Source organism: Oryzias latipes, chromosome 12, assembly GCF_053564925.1.
Source record: "Oryzias latipes strain Hd-rR chromosome 12, Olatipes_Hd-rR_3.1".
NCBI classification, from domain to species: Eukaryota; Metazoa; Chordata; class Actinopteri; order Beloniformes; family Adrianichthyidae; genus Oryzias; species Oryzias latipes.
In genome coordinates, this window is record NC_136248.1 from 17399309 (window position 1) to 17419006 (window position 19698).

General features: G+C 41.0%; 1 protein-coding gene across 3 annotated transcripts in view; it reads left to right on the plus strand.

Annotated features, from left to right (window-relative positions):
* Positions 1-19698, plus strand: part of strbp (spermatid perinuclear RNA binding protein) — a 75964-nt gene that overhangs the window by 52843 nt on the left and 3423 nt on the right. For 2 of the 3 annotated variants that reach the window (XM_023961169.2, XM_023961168.2), the window contains exons 6-18: positions 975-1236; positions 4918-5033; positions 5722-5817; positions 5908-6019; positions 6841-6938; positions 9468-9573; positions 10299-10382; positions 10926-11134; positions 12306-12458; positions 12664-12798; positions 13697-13837; positions 14037-14166; positions 15639-15692. In XM_023961169.2, the coding sequence (XP_023816937.1) occupies positions 975-1236; positions 4918-5033; positions 5722-5817; positions 5908-6019; positions 6841-6938; positions 9468-9573; positions 10299-10382; positions 10926-11134; positions 12306-12458; positions 12664-12798; positions 13697-13837; positions 14037-14166; positions 15639-15692 (1696 nt within the window). Of the gene's footprint in view, positions 1-974; positions 1237-4917; positions 5034-5721; positions 5818-5907; positions 6020-6840; positions 6939-9467; positions 9574-10298; positions 10383-10925; positions 11135-12305; positions 12459-12663; positions 12799-13696; positions 13838-14036; positions 14167-15638; positions 15693-17473; positions 17996-19698 lie in introns of those variants that run through there. The other variant, XM_023961170.2, reaches the window with a different exon arrangement.

The following is a 19698-nucleotide window of genomic DNA, read 5'->3' on the forward strand; positions in this document are numbered from 1 at the left end:
CCTCATTAACAAATCATGGCTTTGAAGTCAGGCTCTTGACCTTCACCCAGATGAAAAAACAAGCACAGGAAGCAAAAAGACGCAGAACAAAGTATATACTGTTTTTGTATTTATTCGGTATCACAAAAACTGTTTACATTCAGATATTTGCTTTTTCACACCAGTAATTCAAAGATGGATCTTTTAATTTACAAAATTGTAGCTTGGAGCAGTTTTACAACATTTAAAGATGTATTTGCAAGTTAAATATTTAATCATAGCTTGAAAATACTGAAGGGCTGTTGTACCACCTTTACCGGATAGGGCATAATTTACTCATTTTACCTGCTGCACCTTCTTCAGTGTTTACAGTTATCCTTTGTGAGAGGAAAAAGAGGGGAATATCCTGTGGGGCTGGGGGGGTGGGGGTGAGGTGGCACATGAATGTCATGGTTTTACTTATCAGGGCCTAATAAGGTGTGCAGGGAGTTTGTTGACACTCAGTGCTAATTGGAACACACTTGAATAATACTGGATGTACTTCATTAAATGAGTGATGCCTGCATTTACTGGAAATTCTGAAGTATTTTTGGGTGTGTCAACACATGACAGTCTGAGAATTATCAATTAAAGTTAAAGAAACAGGAAAGAAATCCCTTTTTAATTTATTTTAGTAAAATAATAGAACAAATTTAAATATTTCTATCATAAAAAAATTAAAAGCAAAACTGTTCTTGTTTTCAGTTATTTCAGATTGACAAATTACCCTGTGTGGAAATTGGCAGAAACACATTATTTGACGCATGGATGTTTATTTTCACTGTTTTCTCAATTGAGTCTTGAATTGAGAATTCTTCTGGCCGTGAAAAATAAGCACCTCCAGCAAAGTAAGACTCCAATGTTCTGCTTTGTGGACGCAACTGGACACTGATTTATTTATTTTTCTTTGGACCTTGGTTTTTGACCATCTGCTTGTGTCTGTTAACACACCACAGAAGCTGACAGAGGAGAAATATGAGGTCACAAGCTCCTTGCCGGAGGCAGCCATCTTGGTAAAAACCACAACAGAGCCCAAACTCACACTGAAGGTTACCCTCACTTCACCAGCAATGAGGGAAGATGAAGAAGAAGAAGAGGAGGAGGAGGAGGAGGAAGAAGACGAGGGGGAAGAGGAGCTGGAGAGTGGAGGGGAAGTGGGGGAGACAGTGGAGGAAGTGAAGGAGGAAAAGGAAGAGCATGTACCAGAAAATGGTCAAGGTATGAACTTTAAAAAGCAAAGGTGGTGTCTGTCTGTTTTTTAACCTCTGCCATGCTTTTAATTAGACATGAACATACATTGGCGAAACTTTTAACTACAGTAATTCTTCAATTTAGCTGATTTTCTTCTCAGACAACAGTCTCCGTAAGTCACACAGGATAGAAGCAGACAGAGATGTTCAGCCAAAGCTACTCCTAAAATATAAACTAAATTCAGTAAAAAAAAAAAAAACTCATATCATTTAGGGAAACTTAGCTCAAAGTAAAAAAAAGTAACTTTCGTTTTTTTGTGGTACTTTAACCAAAAAAAGAATTAATTTAGTTAAACACAAGGAAAAATGCATTGAAGAATTCTTTTTATGTTCCGATGCTCTAGTCATAAATGCCCTTACGGGTGGATCTGGGCTGTGTGCGGACGAAAAAAGGACAAACCTGTTAGCAAAAATGTTTATGTAAATTTTTTTTCCATGGCCAGAAGATCATGGTAAACACTCAAACAACACGCAGGAGGAAGTGAGGGTTTAGTAGGTGAGATTCAGGCATATCATACAGATTTTTTGCGCCGTTTGCACGCGGCCATTAAGCAGCCAGTGTTCACACCTTACTGACGACTAGAGTGTGGCGTAAGCGATCGTACAACAACACCACCCACCATAAGTGTGAGCAACTTACATTTGCCTTACAAATATTTCAGTACATTTACCATAGGGACAACAATGGTTGGTTCCATTTTCATGACGTCTCTTGAGGTGCCCGCACGAGCCTCAAGGGAACTGCATGACATACCTGTGCTCCCCTTAAGATGCAGCCACTCTTCTCTACAACCCTCCACTGCCCCGGACAACCCAGAAACCTGTATAGGTTAACCACCCGAATGTGACTAAGGCGTAATACACACAATGAGTGGTAATAATGATAGAAATCACACTTGAAAAAAGTAAATATCAATTCACTATTTAAGAATAAAGTTATATATTGTATATTTATAGAAAAGTATGCCAAAATATGTACTCAAATAATGAGCACTTGATTGAATGAACACATATCTGGAAGAAAACACGAGTGTGGACAACACCTGCTTAGTGGCCAAAACTCTGCATGGATGAGAAGAAGGATCAAAATGTGACGTAGTGAAAGTGAGTGGAGTGTTGTCTTTAATCAGGTACATAAAAACGTCAGGAGAGTTTGTTATTTAGAACGATCTTACAAACAAGAAAATTATTTTGCAACACATTTATTGATGTTGTTTTGAATATTTTCTCCTCCAGAGCGTATTCTCTAAATATGACATGCACGTAAGCGCAGTCTTTGTCAGTTGTCAGGTCATTGTTCTGGTTGGTACCATCTCAGGGTTCAGGTTCCAGCTGAATCTGGCTGGACTCGGCGCTGTTGGCTGGCAGAACGTTTCCACAGCTTGGAGGCTGAAACAAAGTCACAAGGGACTTGAAGTATGATGTAACTCCTCCTGACTTGTAGGGAAAAGTGTATAAATTAATGACCTGTTAAAAGCAGTATAATGAGTGTTATGATAATAGATGCGTTTTAAGTTCAGGACGCATGCCAGAGTTGACACACTGAAGAATTGTCCGGTGTCCAGTCTGTTATCAATCCTTCCTCATTCGCCTGCTTTCATGGCTGTCAGGGACTGGTTATAATTAGATGTGGGAAGCATGGGAAAGCGGGGCCAGAAGGCCATTGAAATCAATAACCGTGGAGCAGTAAGCGGCCAATTCATCCAATGGCTCATGTCCAGCTAGACACTCAGCTCTCAGAAACGAGAGGTAGGACCAAGGTTAGCTGTACATCAATCCACAAGACTGCACAGGAAGGAGAGGAGCAGTCATAGTTCCCCCTCACAGCGCGGCCTCAAACTGCATCAGCCACGCATGCAGGCTCATATTTTGTCAGTGATGGGTAAACATAGCTGCCATACCGGATACCTGATCGCTGATGATTTGTTGAGACCACATTTTATAAGACAAGAACAAGCACTTCTTTACTTCAGGAGCTCTTCCGTCTTTCTTACACGCTAAAGGGCTTAAACACACACTCCTGAAATAAAACCATAAAGTCTGCAATGGGGTGGCGATTAATCAACTTAATTGGTGAGTGGAATTGTATCGCTATGATCCGACCACATTGATCTGTCTGAGGCAAGTTGTTGATCGAATCGACTCATGTCATTTTAAAATCATTTCAAAATTAGATACATTGATTATAATCGATGTTGGAAAAATTCATTTGGATTGAAGTATGGTAGGTTTATTTTACTCTAACATAAAAACGACCAGGTGCCATCACAGTGGACAACACATGATGTGGAAACACTTTGAATTTTGCAAAGACATGTGACATTCATTACAGCCCTGGTCTGCTAAACCTACAATGATGAATCTGATGAAAAACTTCTCAGTGTAGTACCTTTTTTATTTTTTCATATTCTTCTCATGCACTCATTCAGATTACCAGTGTTGAGACCTTTACAGAACAGACATTTAGAGGAGACACAATAACAAAAGTCGTTTTTTTTTTCTTCCTTCTTTTCTCCTTAATGAGAGTCTGTGTAATGTTGAGGCAGACGATGATTAAAGAGCGAGCAGCCAGCAGAGACTTTGAGAGAACTTGTGGGAGGACAAGAGAAATTAGAAAGACTATAATGATCCACGAGCCGCTGATGGGGAGCACATGCAGCTGGGACCAGTCTGACAGACACACATGCAAGCTCCCGGCTTTCACCAACTACTCCTGCTGGAAAAGATATTCTTGTGTCGCTATACATTCAACATCTTTATATTTTGTGATTACTGGGGGAGAGTGTTTTTTTCCCTGTCATTTTTCTTATATAAGTCTGCTAAAATGTACTTTTTGCTCATTTAAAGTATAAATATACTGGTAAAACCTCAGCTGGCTGCATACATTTCCAAAACGGTTACATTAAAGTTGAATATTTCTCCTCTTCTACCAGCTCTAAACCCTGCCTCGATCCCTCCTGTGTTGTGTTTGTCTCTGACTGGTTTAGAACTTTTTCAGTGACTGATTTTCAGCTCTACTTTAGGGGCACTTGATTCCTTGTTCGATCACAGGGGTCGCACCGCTGAATGAATGGCTTTCTCTGTGTCACTTCTCTATGAACATGTGACATCAAGCGCGCCCTTAAGTAGCGTGGCTGCAAAACACGCTCCTGTTTACTGGGTCAGGATTGTCCTCAAATACATAAAGGAGAGGTTGATTCGCCTGGATGTGCACGGGGAGGCAGACGTGCCTGCAGATGGGAAATCGAACCCTCCTTTGGTATTTGTTTGATGTCTGAGAGGAGCTCTTCATCCCAGAAAGTTGCTTCTTTCCTTGTCACACTCTCCCTCTCACCGATTCATCAGAAACGTATTAACAACCTTTTGGATATTAAGTTCATCTTTCATCGCAAAGACAGTGGATCAATAGCACCGTGCGAATCGATTAATGAAAGTGGGAGGAAGCCTTTAAACACGTCCATCAGAGGAGAGTTCAACTTTGTGGCATGAAAAGCCCCTTGTATGTCCATGCACGTGTGCATGTGTGTATGTATGCTTTCATGCACATTTGCAGGCATGTTTGGATACATTCACACAGGCTATCTCCAAACACACACTCACATGACGTGTGTGTGTTTTGTGTTTTCTATATTGGGTTGTTTTGTGGCAGTGTTGGGTGCTGCTGCGCAGAAAGTGGAGGCTGAGGAGGAGGAGGAGGGGGAGGTGCTGGATAGACACAGATGTCTCCTGGCCCTGGCAGCCCTGCGACACGCCAAGTGGTTCCAGGTCGGCACCCACTCACTTCCTGTCTTTGTGCCCGATGCTTGTTGTAGCCTGACGTTTCACCCAGAGAGGTTGTGCTCATCAGCAGCGAGTCGTGTCACACATCAGCTTTCAAAACTTAAGATATTTTCTTTCATTTCCTCAAAGTGTTGTTTTGCTGTTTCTAGCGGCAAATCCCACCTATTATCTGAGACGGGGTGAATGTAAGGCTACAAAAGCAACGATCGATGGTTGTTTTTCCCTTTTTTTGCTACTTTGTGAACCTGCCTGCTTTCTATACCACATGTTAGTGATTCCCTTTGATCCCATCCCCAATCCCCTTCCCCATCATCTGCCTCTCACTCACCTTACTGAAAAACACACCTCTCAGAAAATATTCATGCTTTAAAATGACATTAAAAGATAAATAGAATCATTTATTTTTAGTAAACTCAGTTCATTGGGTCCAAACACGGTCACATTAAAATATATTTTGGATCATTTGAAGCTCGTGCCCTTTTAGCAGATAGATCCCCATCATTAGGAATGTGCTGTTGTTTGGTAAAGCAGGCTGTTCTCTGTGCATGATTGCACCAGTTCCACTCCTCTTTGGTTCAATGTTTCCTTCCTCCTCTCTCTGTTTGATCTTTCCTCTCGCCTCACTTTGTCCTCCACTTTTCTCTACCCTCAAACCCCCCGCTGTCCTCCTCAGGCTCGAGTGAACGGACTCAAGTCCTGTGTTATCGTTCTCAGGATACTTAGAGACATGTGCAATAGACACCCCAACTGGGAACCTCTCAAAGGATGGGTGAGTTTGGTTTTCTCTCAAAGGTTCAAGCTACAATGGCAAATTTTTTTATGCATACTTAGTTTTGTCTGTGCAAATTTGTTATTTTAGCCCTTAGAGCTAATATGTGAGAAAGCCATTGCCACCTGCAACAGACCCCTGGGTGCAGGAGAAGCTCTGCGTCGAGTCATGGAGTGTCTGGCTTCTGGCATACTCCTACCAGGTACAACCCAAACATTTATACAATCAACAGCTGCGTATTTTGAGGTTTTGTTGGTTCTTAGCGTTAACTGTATATGAGTAATGGACCGTGTGTGACATCACCCCTAGAAAATGCCGTGCCTACGGTTTGATTGAAATTCAGTTGCCATTTTTCGCGAAATGGACGTTGCCATTTTGGAAGACTGCGGTATGTTTCCCCTGATAGTCCTGTTTATTTAAGTAGATGTGAAAGTTCACCTGAGCTCTGAGGACCAAACAAATCGGTTGTAGTCCACCTAAAAGTCAGGGTCCTGATTCATTTGCATGTACATTTTTGCGGGTTTCCCTGCAGTATGAAGCACATAGGCTGTTTAGTGAACAGTAAAAAAGAAGTCAAGCAAAGAGAGAAAGTATATCCATTTGGAGTTAAAATCAAATGCAAAACACACGTGTAGAAAAAGCTTTAAAAAAAGCTGATGGAGTATTGAAAAGAGGTTGTACTATCATCTAAGACCTCCAAGCTTCCTCATGCTGTTTTCTTTTTGGTCAGTGCTTGGTTTGAGCATCACCAACCCAAATCAAGCAACTGTTGCAACCTCAGGATGTTTTCCAGGTGGTTTAGTCTGCAATCTGCAGGCAGTATAGAGTGCAGAGTGAAGGAAAGCCAAGCTAAATACAGGGGTTTCCTGCTCGATCAAACCCATTTCACTGGACCGTTCTTGTCTGACCTCACCCTTAATGTCATGAGCGTTAAGGTTACTGTGCATGTTGCTTAGCTGCAGTTTCAGCACAAAAAAGCTACTTCATGTGTGTGTGCGGTTGTGTGTCTGCCGCTTCATCTAGGTGGCCCCGGCTTACATGACCCATGCGAGAAAGAGCCTACAGACACTCTAGCCAACATGACCGACCAGCAGGCCGAGGCTATTACCTGCAGCGCACAGGTACACACACACAAACACACACACACACACCAACTCAGTGTTATCTCCCAGCTCTGCTTGGCCTGAGCTGTCACACTCTGGGAATAAGTAAGCAACACAACTATTTTCATGACAGGAGACCTAACCCCCACACATGGCGGGCACACTCACTCACAGAAGTGGGAAGCGTGCATGTACGTGTCCAAAAAGAGTTGCATGCTGCTGCATTTTAAAGATCACTGTGGAAAGCTATTGCCATTGCAAACCATAAATCCATCTCTGACAGCCTGAGGACAGTGGCGGCATGCGTGCACTGTGTGCACACGCACGGTCAGGTCTCTCTGCACACACACCCTCAACTAAGCAGGGCAGCCTCTAAGCTGAATGGCTTAGTGAATCCTGCCGTCCATTTCCTTTGAAGGCAGTGTGAACGAGGCTGGAATGTCAATGGGGATAATTGTATTGGAGCAGATACAAGAGCAGATAGCAGAGAGCGCTGCCATGTCATTGAGCTACAGCGGCTGTCATGAATATCTTACACTCTTCCTCTCCAACAGATTTAATTTAGCAGAGCCTCTGTGTGTCATTTGGTTATCTTTCAGCACATCAATTAGCACACGATGATCAGTTTTTAGACACTTGTCAATGTACCTGATGTTCATGTTAAATAAGAAAAACCCAAACCTGCTGAAGCTACATATTGGTTGGGTGGTACATCTGTCGCCTTACAGTGTGTCCGCATGTATATACCTTCCACAGTTTCAAACATGCACTTTGCGTAGTTGGGTGGTTTTAAATTATACATAGAAGTAAGTTAAAAAAGCAGTCAGTCGCTGCGAAAGCACAAGTGTGCCTTTTTGTTTGTAATTTTTTTACGTTTGCTTTAAAAATTTACATGTCCCTCTTTCATTTTTTCTGCTAAAACACCACAATTTTAATGAAAACTTGAAATCCTAATTTAAAGAGGTTATTGGTGTCTTTCTTTTTCTTTCCCATGTCCATGTCAGAGGAATGAATCTCTAGTTGCAAGGGCATTTGCAAAAAAAAGTTCAATATTTTGTTAAGTTCTTTCTTTGCAGTACTTTATGATTGCAGTATAAAATCCATCTGTCCATCAGCTTTACCCTCTATGTCCTGATTAGGGTCACAGGGGTTCACACACACACCCAGTCCAACCCCACAGGGATAGAACATCATCTGGGATATGAACCCAGACCTGTTGGCTTTAACCCTACAGTCTTGTTGTCCTTTAAATTACTGTAATTCTTCAACCATTTATGCAATCACCATAAATCAACTGATTCTGTCGTCGGAGAAAAGCAGCTTTGTGCCAAAATGCAAGACTAACGTAAAGGTTCCTCCGTGTCGGAATCCGTTGCACTTGTTGTGTAAACAGTGGAAGGAGCGTTGGACATCGCCGGTGTTAAAGGGTTAAAGCAACTCAGCTAACCAGCTTATCATGATAATGTGTGGCTCTAGTACATTAAATTACCTGCTTTCCTGAGCGAGCTGCGTCCCATGTGTTCCATTTGTGATAGTAACTAAATAAAAATGATGGAGGAAACTCAGAAAACTGTGACTTCCACCTGTATAGTTATCTAACCGTTTGACTGAATGTATCATTTGAGGAAAACTCTTTTCCTGGTGTGTAATGTTACTGAAGTCTGACAGGCAGCTACTCTATATAATTTTTTTGATGCGGTGACTGAGAGACGGCAATGCAGCTAACAATCAGTTAGGGGTTTATTTCCACTCAGGAGACACCGACACGGCAGTTTTTACACAATCTGGGCTCATTAACACACTTTGGGTCTGATTGTGTGTCTCTGTCTGCACCTCCGTCTCAGCTTCACATCTGTTCTGTGCTTTCACTTCCCAAAATAAAGAAACCCAGCGTCAGAGCTGCAAACCTACTAATGCAGTGAGGAAAAGTCAGCCTTAACATAGAAGAAGGTTCATCCAGTAGCAGTGCATTTATATAAAAAAATTTGCATGTGTTGTGAGGGTGAGAAGAAGAGGTGAGGAGGCGTGTGCAAGCAGGATGGAACAGGTGGATGGTGTGATGTGTGACAAAAGAGGTCTGTGGGGAGAGCAGCCATGTTGTCAGAGGCTCTGAGGAGACAGGAGGCAGAGACGAAAATGTTGAGGTTGTCTTTGGATAAGAATAGGAAAAAGAAACTGAATTGTTGTCGTTTTGACAGTATTATGGGACTTTATTGTAGATTTTTATTTTGATCATTTGCACATAAAGGTTGTTTTCACAAGCTTCACACGAAGTAATAAGGCTTTGTGTAACACAAGTGTAATAACTATATTTATATATTACTCACACTAAAATAGTTGTTTTTTTATCATTATATTTGTTCCTGGTGTGAACAAAAACTTTAAACAGACAGAGGTGCCGCACAATCCCACTACGATTGCTCTGAAATGCATGTCTCACTTTCACAGCAACACTTCACATGAGTTGAGTGTCAATATCAAAAGCTGTAGAATTGGATTTGATGTCTTTTCCTGAGCTTTGGTTTGTTTTCTGTTTGCTTTCAACAGCATTCTCTCAGACTCATGGCATTCGGACAGATCTACAAGGTGCTGGAGATGGAGCCACTTCCTTCAAACAAACCATCACAGAAATATCCCTGGTCTGATAAAGAAGGTGCCTGCACATCTGCTTTTTTGTGTCATTTACATCCCTCTATTTTACCCTCCTCTTTTCATTTCAGACAATATTGGCATGAACCTATAACACATCCCTTCTTTGTCCTTTTAGGCTGCCCTGACTGCCTGCTCTTAGAGTTCAGACGGTTGTTCTTTTCAGATATGAAATGACCTTTCTGGTTCACTTTGGTGTGTGTTTTTTTACACACAACCTCCACCAGTTCCATCATTAAAGCTGACAGTTTAAGCATTAATAAGTGTCTCTGTTTTTTTGGTCTATTTTTTGCTGTTTTTATGATCGCTGTCAGGCCAAGGACTTAGTATCCTTGGAGAGTCGGCTTTAAGATGTGCACACTCTGTAGCTGTGCAGCAATCTTCCTGTTTTTTTTTTACAAGGAAAGAAATTCCCCTTAGATAGTAAGCTGGAATCTTTCCAAAGCGATTCTAATAGAAAATCAACTCAGGCCATTTGGTGTCTTGTGATGCTGACTTGGAAAACTGCCAGAGCATTTAAGGATTAAATGCATGTAGGAAAAGGCTTCCTCGTTGTTTGACTGTCTGCTGATTTTCCTATCACTTCTGTTTATCTTATCTGCAAAGTCTTCCACCTAATTTCTTGTATTGTTTGTTTCCAAAACATTGCCTTCCTGTGGTTCTGTCATACATTTGTGTGTTTTCTCCTAATTTGATGCATTTTTGTATTTTTATATATTCTGACGGTAGGTTTGGGGATGAAGAGGCCTTATGAGGATGGAGCCATGGATGACAAAGACCTCATCAAGAAAATGAAAAGAAACCTCAGAAAAGGTGTGCAAAGACAAATACAATTACTTACGCTCTAATTAAAGCTGAAATGGAAAAAAATAAAGATAACACAAAAAACCCAAGTTAATCATGTTTTATACTAAACAGAAGCATGCAAGGGGGAGATTGAAACTGTTTTTTTTCTTCTTGTATCTCATCCCTGGAGATAGATCAATGGTATTGATTGCTAACATTTTAGCTGGCCACTCAACCATTGCCACCTTTTTCTTCATATAAGGAGAAGATAAATTATACCTTACATACACTGGGAGACAAACCTGTCCCTTGGTGCACAGAGCAAAAATGATTGAAGACAAAGGACAATAGAAACGCTCTGTTATTCATCATAAAAACAGCTGGTCACTGTGAAAACCATTTAGAGAAAGGGATTTATAATTGACACCATCTCTGACTTTGTCTATTCTGTTAAATTATGCCCTTATTTATGTTTTTAAAAAGCTAAACAAAGCGCCGTAAATGCAGCACTGATTAGTTGTTGTTATTTTAAATCTTATTTTATGAGCTGTCCTCTGTTGTTTACTGTAGTTCTCGACAGTAAAGCCATCGACTCCAACCAGCCTATGAACGCTCTGATGCGCTTGAACCAAATCCGGCCGGGTCTGCAGTATCGCCTGCTGTCCCAGTCGGGGCCAGTTCATGCCCCCGTCTTCACCATGTCCGTGGACGTGGATGGAAGCAATTACGAAGCATCTGGATCCTCCAAAAAGACCGCCAAGCTTCACGTAGCTGTCAAGGTTAGATGGAAATCTGATAAAGCCATGTGAAGGATTGCATGTTTGTGTCTGCTTAATCAATACCTACAACCTCAAAGATCCATTTGGAATATTCAGGTTACAGCACCCTGTAGCTACAAAGAAACAGATTTTTGAGGCTCAGTGTAGCTGAGCTTTTATTGTATTTTTTTTCTTTTATTCAACCACCATCCTCTGACATGAAGCATAGGGATTGTCCATAATGATGTTCACTGTAGGGATAGCATAAGCTAATTGAACTCTGGACAGTTTTCGACGGCAGATCTTTTTGGAAGAAATTTTCAAGTAGTTTTTCATCGATGAGAAGATTCTTCATTCAAGCTAAAGTTTAATCATTCCAAGTCATTTTAATTAGACCACAAAGAATGTTCCACCTATAAGCCCGGTATTAAATGATATTTATATACAATCAGCAGAAGCTATCAACTTCCTAGTGATGAAGCAAAATTCAAAAATGCTCAGTTGTAAACATTTTCAAACTATTAAATTTAAAAATAAAAATATATTTTTCAAGTCATTTTATAGGCCTATAGGGAGAATCTAGACATAAATCAGTCTAAATACATACAAATATTTCAATTTAAATGCAAGCCACAAATATATAAACGTACATAAATAACAGTGGGAACTTCTGCTGCTTGTGGGCATTTACAAACACATTTTCATGCTTGCTTATGATTTTGCATGGTGTAAGGAACGACGCAGGTGGGAAAATGCTTGTAGTCCTGAAGCAGTTGTGAACAAAGAGCCTCTCTTGTCCACAGAGCTGGGATAATCCGCCGGCCGCTCCAAGCCTATAAAAAGACCTTTCCTCCCTTTCTACTTCTGTTTTTCATTCTTTTCCTCAAACCCTCTCTGTTTCTAAAGCGCTCACCTTTCCATCTCCATCCTTCTTCTGTGGTAAGAAGGTTCAGCAGCTGTGACACAATCATGTATTTGGGTCAAAAACTTGTCATGATCCTTCTTCCCTTTCTAGACATTTTTGTTGGTGCTTGTAAATATAGGCACTTTATTTAGACTCGAGTCTTTCCTTGCGGGAAGTGTTCTCTCTTAAGATATTTATAAATAAAATGTTTGATTGGCTTTCAGTTTCCCGGTGGGAACATATGAAAACTGCCCCATATTAAACGTTACCATCTTCCTCTGTTTTAAGGTTCTTCAGGCGATGGGATACCCGACAGGATTTGACTCAGATCTGGACCCCATGAGTTCTGATGAGAAGTCTGACGGTGAAGGGAAGAGCGATTCGTCTTCACACACGAGCAATAACCCAACGCATTCTCTGGATGGCTCCAATACACTGGAGGTGAGGACGCTTTCACAAAATCACATTTATTGCAGATCTTAGCAGTAAACGTGGCTGAAATTTATTTCAAATTTGGTTGTCTGCATCTCTTTGATTTAAAAAAAAATCTAGAAAATAAAAGCTTTTATTTATTAAACAGCTTTAGAAGCAAGTTAAATTGAATGAAGAGCCTCTTATGTTATATTGACTTCCGTCTCCTCATCAGGTACGAACTCAGGGTCCCATACTGACAGCAAGCGGGAAGAATCCTGTCATGGAGTTAAACGAGAAAAGGCGAGGCCTCAAATACGAGCTCATCTCTGAGAGCGGAGGAAGCCACGACAAACGCTTTGTGATGGAGGTGAGACGCGAGGACAGAGCGTTTTTTTCCCAGATTTTTCTTGCATGTGCTCACAAAGCTGCTGAAGAGAGGCACGCACAGTGGCTAAAATACACAACCGGGAACAGGCTCATCACCCGACTGAGTCAATCAGTCAACTTGTTTCCAAAGGCAGGCCTGTTCTCTGTGGGTGTGTTGTTTTCCAACACGCCTGGCTGCTCCATCACACTGCTGACTGATTAGCAGGCCTGCTTGACAGCAGGGCATCACTGAACAAGCTGTCCTGCTCACCGATGCAGTCACTCCTGGTAGATAAAAGGCACATTTTGGCCAGCTTAAATCTCCAATTATTAGATTTTGCAAGAAGATGGCATGAACCAAGAAGAGAAAAGCCCCAAAATACTCATCTTTACAACATACATCCAAACATAATTTAGATTTTATATTCTAACTAGGGCTGCACGATATGAGGAAAACTCGCGATATGCGATATTAGTGATCAGTAGTGCGATGACGATATAACTTGCGATACATAAACAAGTAGCAAAAAAACACAAAAATATTTCCATTTCACTGCAAAAGTTTAATTTAAATAAGAGTCAAAATAGCTTAAATTATTCTCCAAACGACCCTCGTCTAATTAGGAGGGCAACATCTAACATAAAAGCTCCATCTGATTGGTCAACAACGTGAAGAGCTCTTTCTGATTGGTCAAATGCATAGGGGGATTATTCAATTTGTTAAATACTTAAAGCTGCCATAAGATTGTTTAAGCCCATTTAAGGTTTAACGTCTGTTGCGATTTTTGCTAACTTTTGCGATATGTATATTGCACAGCTAAAAATCGCGATAACAATAAATTTGCGATTTATTGTGCAGGCCTGATTCTAACCAATATTGTGATTTCTTTGTGTCTCAGGTGGAGGTGGATGGGCAGAAGTTTCGTGGGGCAGGCCCCAATAAAAAGGTAGCAAAAGCTAGCGCCGCTTTGGCGGCTCTGGAAAAGCTGTTCTCCGGTCCCAACGCATCCGCAAACAAGAAGAAGAAAATATTGCCTCAGGTAAAAGACGTTCACCCATCCCATTCCCACCAGCAGCACTGCATTCACTTTGAGACAGTGAACTATCAAAGAATATTCTCTCCAGATACATGAGCTGTACACGCTAAAATAAAAATACATGTCTGTGCATCTCCTGCTGCGATTCCATGGTGTTTTGACCTGAGATGAAGTAAAACGGGTGCTGTGTGTTTGTGTTCAGACTAAAAGCGCTCTGGCTGCAGCAGCAGCAGCCTCAGCAGTAGCAGCACAGGTAGCCAGAGGAAGAGGAAGAGCCGCTCTAGCAAGAGGGGCCTTCGTCAGTGCAGCTGCTCCTGGATACGTCACACCAGGTACTTGCAAGATTCGTCTTTTTTTTTACATAAATGTTCATTATTTTTAAACATTCACAAAAATATTTCATTCAGCCATTCTGTAGTTTTGCTGAATGGTTAAACCATTTTCTAAATCTTACATCCAATATCATTTTTCTCTGCAATAAAACTCAATGAACCAGTGTTTCTTTCAGTTATCATACTTGACATCATTGTTAGTGCAGACTTTGGCCTTTTCCTTTGGTTCTTGTTTCTGCTCTTGACATTTTCCTCTGCTACAGGCTGCTGGCTTCTTTCTCTGAGGCAAATAAGCCTCTGTCTCGGTGTAATGGAAACATGAGAGGCTTTCATAAACACTCAGCAGCAGCCAGGGGGAGCACATCATGTTAGCGTGGTTAACCTGACACGCAACATGAAGCAAAGTGGCACGCTATTAACTGGATGACTTGTTGCCCCTTATTGGGCTTTTATTACATTTTTTTTAGGGCATACAATTCTTAATGTTTACGCAGATCCTTGAAGAATGCCTCCATTTCCTCCTTCAGTCTCCTCTCCACAGAAGCTTTCTGTTTTGAAGGTTTTGTGCAGTTTTGCTACCTAATCTTCAGAAAACCTTGTATGTATGGAAGTAAGGGATGATGCCTTCTAACAACACCCTCTTAAAACTATTTACCGACCAATTTGGGCCAAAAAAAACCCAACATTTTTGAAGATATGATTGTACAAAGTGGGTAAGTAGCACAGCAGACAGCAAAATAGAGAATGAAAACAGCCTCATGGATCCATTTTCTGATGTTTATTCACTGGTGGGGAAAGAATTGCTAAATGAGTGAATATTTACCAGATTTTACAGCTTTCTGTTGGATTGACAGGTTGTGCTGTTAATGGATGCCCCTTGGGGGGGGCAGACAGTTTACATAAAAGAACAAGAGTTTTCACTGTGCTTTAATATTTTATCTTGTATTCATGTAAAATATGCAGCTGCTGCTAAGATTTTGAAAAACATTTCAAAAGAACGTACTTCCTGGCAAATGCAGCACAAGCTGAGATTCTGGTTTAAATAGCAGTGAAATCTTTATCCTCGTGATAAAGTTGTGTTTTGTTTTTGAAGTCTCACTCTGCTCATCTTTGGATCTGTTGTTAAAGCTTGCAGCGTATTTTCTGCTTTACAAAAAAGCTCTTTTTCAAATGGCATTATATCGTCTGCTCCTGATTCATAACAATTCTAAAAAATAAACGCAATTTTAGTCTTAATTTTCTTTAAATATCTTCTCTATCATCACAAAAAAGCCACAATAATATGTCAAAACACAATTTTGATCTGAGTGGGGCTTTTGTATGTTTTTTTTTGTTTGTTTGCTGAATCCAAACCCATTAGTGACAAAAGAGTGACTTGTCAAACTTTCTTCAGTGGTTGTAAAACTGTCATACACAAACACTGAATGCTGAAACCAAACCTGAGTGAGATCTTCTGACCTCTCGTCCATCAGGTTTCGGGACGCCGTATGGTTACAGCCCTGCTGCAGCAGCTGCCCCTGCTTATGGTACGTGCTTCCTCCTCACCCCACTAATAAACTATCTATGTCCCCTCCAGACTACCAAATGTGCAAAAATATAATGAATGTAGTGTCATTTCTTCCTTATTTTTCAATCCCAGATTGAATGGGATTTCCGTCTTTAGGCTTTGAAGGTCACTGACAGTTGAAACTGCTGCCTGTGTGGGCCTCTGCTTGTCTTTCCATCCATCTGCTGCCGGTTTTATGGTCTGCTCTCCGCTGTCACTGCTTCCGTTTGACCTGAAGTGCCCTCCTTCTTTTTTTTGTTGTGTTATAACGATGCACAAAAATTTACTTATAATCCTTTGTACTCACAAGGCCTTTATGAAACTCCGTAAAAAGCTGTGTGGTAAATAAGTCGGTGGTAGAACCTGCAGCTTCTTCTGCATCCATGGCTTTTTCTCACTGCTGGTCACTAAACTCTCACAGTATTAAGACGTTTAACGACTCAAACATTAAATCAGTAAAAGTAGAGTTGTTGGAACAAAAGTCACTCCGCCCCTCTCCCCATCACTCAGTCATGTTTGTCCGAACAGACTCAGCCTTGTTCACTATGTACACATGTAGAGTTCGGAAGACTTTGTGTTCTCTCTGCTGCCAGGCTTTTGAAAGGATCCTATGTTTATGGAGTAATGGGTCTGAGTCCCACATAGGTGTTGAGTCCCCGAAGACTGAGCTGTGTAGAAACGTTTCACCCTCGCAGTTTGTGACAGAGCAGCGAGTGTTTGATGCACCAGAAGGCTTTACCCTGCTGGCATGAAAACCAACACGTAACTGCAAAAATCCATTTAAATACATTTATTAGCTGTTACTGTTGATTTAAAAACACTTTGATTTTAGATTTATTATCTTCAATTTATTTTAAAAGATGTATTTGGATTAAGTTAAAAGTCGTAGGAATCAAATTTGATCTGAATAGTTTTTGGTTTAACCTCAGCGAAGCTTTGAGCTCATTAAAATGGTTTTCTATTTGTTCTTAATGTTCCCTTAATTTTTCCCTTTGCTCTCTCTTTGGAATTCTTTCGGTTTCCGGAAATCTTCTAGCGTTTACGCAATTAACGGAATTCCAGCGGATTTTGAAGCAGAGAAAAATTAGAGAAATTAGAAATCACTGATGAGTAACACTCTGCATCAGAATCAGCTGGTTAACGGTCTACCTCTGACATCAACCCAGTTTTCACATTTATTCCACATCTGGGGAGTATTTTTATGTAATGTGACACTAAGATCTCAGTTTTTCAAAGTTTATTCCAAAAAGTGGTCAATTTTGATCAATTTTAGCAAAAACTCAAAGGCAAATTGGATTGATTAAGCTGTTTGGGCATAAGGTTTCCTGGGTGATCACCGGCTTTGCTCTCTGCTTCCCTTTGCACACTTTTTGCTCCACCTGATCTCCGATTACTGCATTTAATTTGGGTCGTGGATTTATTTCACCCCATAAATAAGTGAGCAGTTTAAATTCATGGAAAACTGGCCTTAATCAACCCCCCCCCCCCCCCCCCCATTCCTCTTTTTTTTTTTTTCCTCCTTCCCCCTTTAACTCTGCTCTCGCTCCTTCCCGGCTCGTCTAACCTCTAATGAGGGCTGTCACCTCGCTGCATACATTCCCGCCCGCCCGCCCGCCCGCTCCCCCTCCGGGAGCCCTGTGTGTGTGGGGCGAGCTGATTGCTGGACTTAACCTACAGCATAGCGCCTGTGACAGTAGCATAGGAACTCTTGGTTATTTGTTTCCTGGGACTCATGCAGAGCTTCTCATGTCTTCCCTCTAGGTTTGCCCAAGAGAATGCTTCTGTTGCCTGTCATGAAAGTGCCCGCCTACCCCGTCCCCCACTACCATTTCTTTTAGCACCAAACGCAGCCAGCTTTTTTCTATGTGGAAACCCAGTCTGCTCTATTTTTCTACACTAGTAACAATCGGGGTCGGGTTTAAAACTTCAGCTGAAAATTTGTAAAACTACTTTTTTTTTTTTCTTACTGGTTAAAATTAAACTTGTATAAAAAAAAAATTAAAAACTGCAGGTTTAAGTGCTTAAATGTAAAAGACTTGAAGGATTTGTACTGTGAATTTTTACCTCACTTTTGAATCTAAATTATATTTATTAATATATCTGGGTTTTTTTGTTTTTTAGTTATTTTCTGCTTTGGTGAAAAGATGATGTCCTTTTTGCAATACGACAACACACAGCAATCCACACACAATCTGTTTACAAAGAAACTATAATGTGAGCTGTGTGAAGGATGTTTAATCAGTGATGCTGAAATCAAATAAAGTTATATCCATTGAAAGCAGATCACTGGATGTTTTTCATCTGATTGAAAGGCTTTCACCACTTTTCACAGCAGTTATCTCCATTTGGCCTCTTCCAACCTGCACCACAGGAATATTTGACCACCGAGCTCCAACTTCCTCCATTTCCTCGGATGTCGTTTCAGTGTCTCCACATAGCTCAGCTCCTCTCGATGCTTCCTTTTGACCTGCAGCTCAGAGATATTCCCAAAAAGATGCCTGAAGGCGGTCACTCAATTTGGAGATCCCTCATACGCTGAATGTAGCTGCACCATCTCATTACTGTGTGTGGATTCCCGTTTGGCAGCTTTCCCACGGCTATTAGTCGTGTTTTCTGGAGAAGCTGCTCACGTCCGTTTTTTTTTTGTTTGCCCTCTGTTATGTGTGTCATGAATTCACAAGCTCAAACTGAAAGCACATTGAGATTTTATTGTGGGAACATTGAAATCGACATGTTTACTCTGATGTTTTGAACCGACTGACATAAACATGAGCGCGGCTCACACACCTACAGTGAAAGAGACACAGCATGCCAGTCATAAGCACACTAATATTTGCCCTCCAACTCATCACCCTGCCACTGAGTGACGTCGCCATGGTGTACGGCTTTGAGGTGCAGCCATTGCATGAGAGGACCTGGTGTTTTGCCCAATGGTTGGTGCTGTTCTATTAAGCTACAGAAGTTTGAAACCTAAATCTTACCTTACCGAAACTGTGTTTTGCTTCTGTTGTTTCAGCTTCACACATTTGTCCTTATAATCCAACTATTTGTAATTGTAGTCTTTCTCTTTTTCTCCTGTGACTGTTCTTCTATGACTTTAGTGAATCGTTACCTCATTAGTTTGACAAATCCAGTCTTGTACTTCGTCCCCTCATGTACCTTTCCAGGTGCTGTAAGCTGACTGCTAACGCTGTAAGCAGCTTTGATCAGCTTATGCGGCCGAGATGACCACTTTGGAGAGGAGAAACCTTTAGAGTGGCTACTGCACAGTAGTACACAATGCAGTTTGTAGTACTGCACAGTAGTACACACTGCAGTTTGTAGTACTGCACAGTAGTACACACTGCAGTTTGCAGTACTGCACAGTATTACACACTGCAGTTTGTAGTACTGCACAGTAGTACACACTGCAGTTTGAACTGAACCATATTTATCTTCTTGTCTTTTCTCTTTTTGTAAATATAAATTAGAAAATAAAGAAATGAGATTTAAGGCCCTTTCTGAATGCTGGTGCCTTCATTGATCTCAGTTCGTCTTGTAGTCCGGTACAGACCAATCAATAGTTGAAGGTTTCTGTTTACCTTCTGGTTTACCTGATTTTAGGACTAATAATGACATAATCGTAATTAAAAGACCACTTGGAATGGCTTTACAATAGATCATTAGATGATCGGAGTGGGACTGTAAAGACAGTAGAGGCATCCATTGGATAACCCTTGTGCTATCTTAGATGACCCCACCCTTACATTGACGTGTTCTTTCTACCATGACAAAGGTGGATAAAGGTGAAGAGGATTTCATGTAATCCATGGACACCAGTGAAGATCACAAATCATTGAAGAAAAAAGGTTCAGCGCACTGTCTAGTGGGTCTAGATGACCCCACTCCTAATGTTAAAGTGCCTAGGATAGCACAAGGGTTAACTGTTGGTGCAGGCCAGTAACAGTGCTGCTGTTGTATGAACAGGGATTAAAAACATGCCAAAC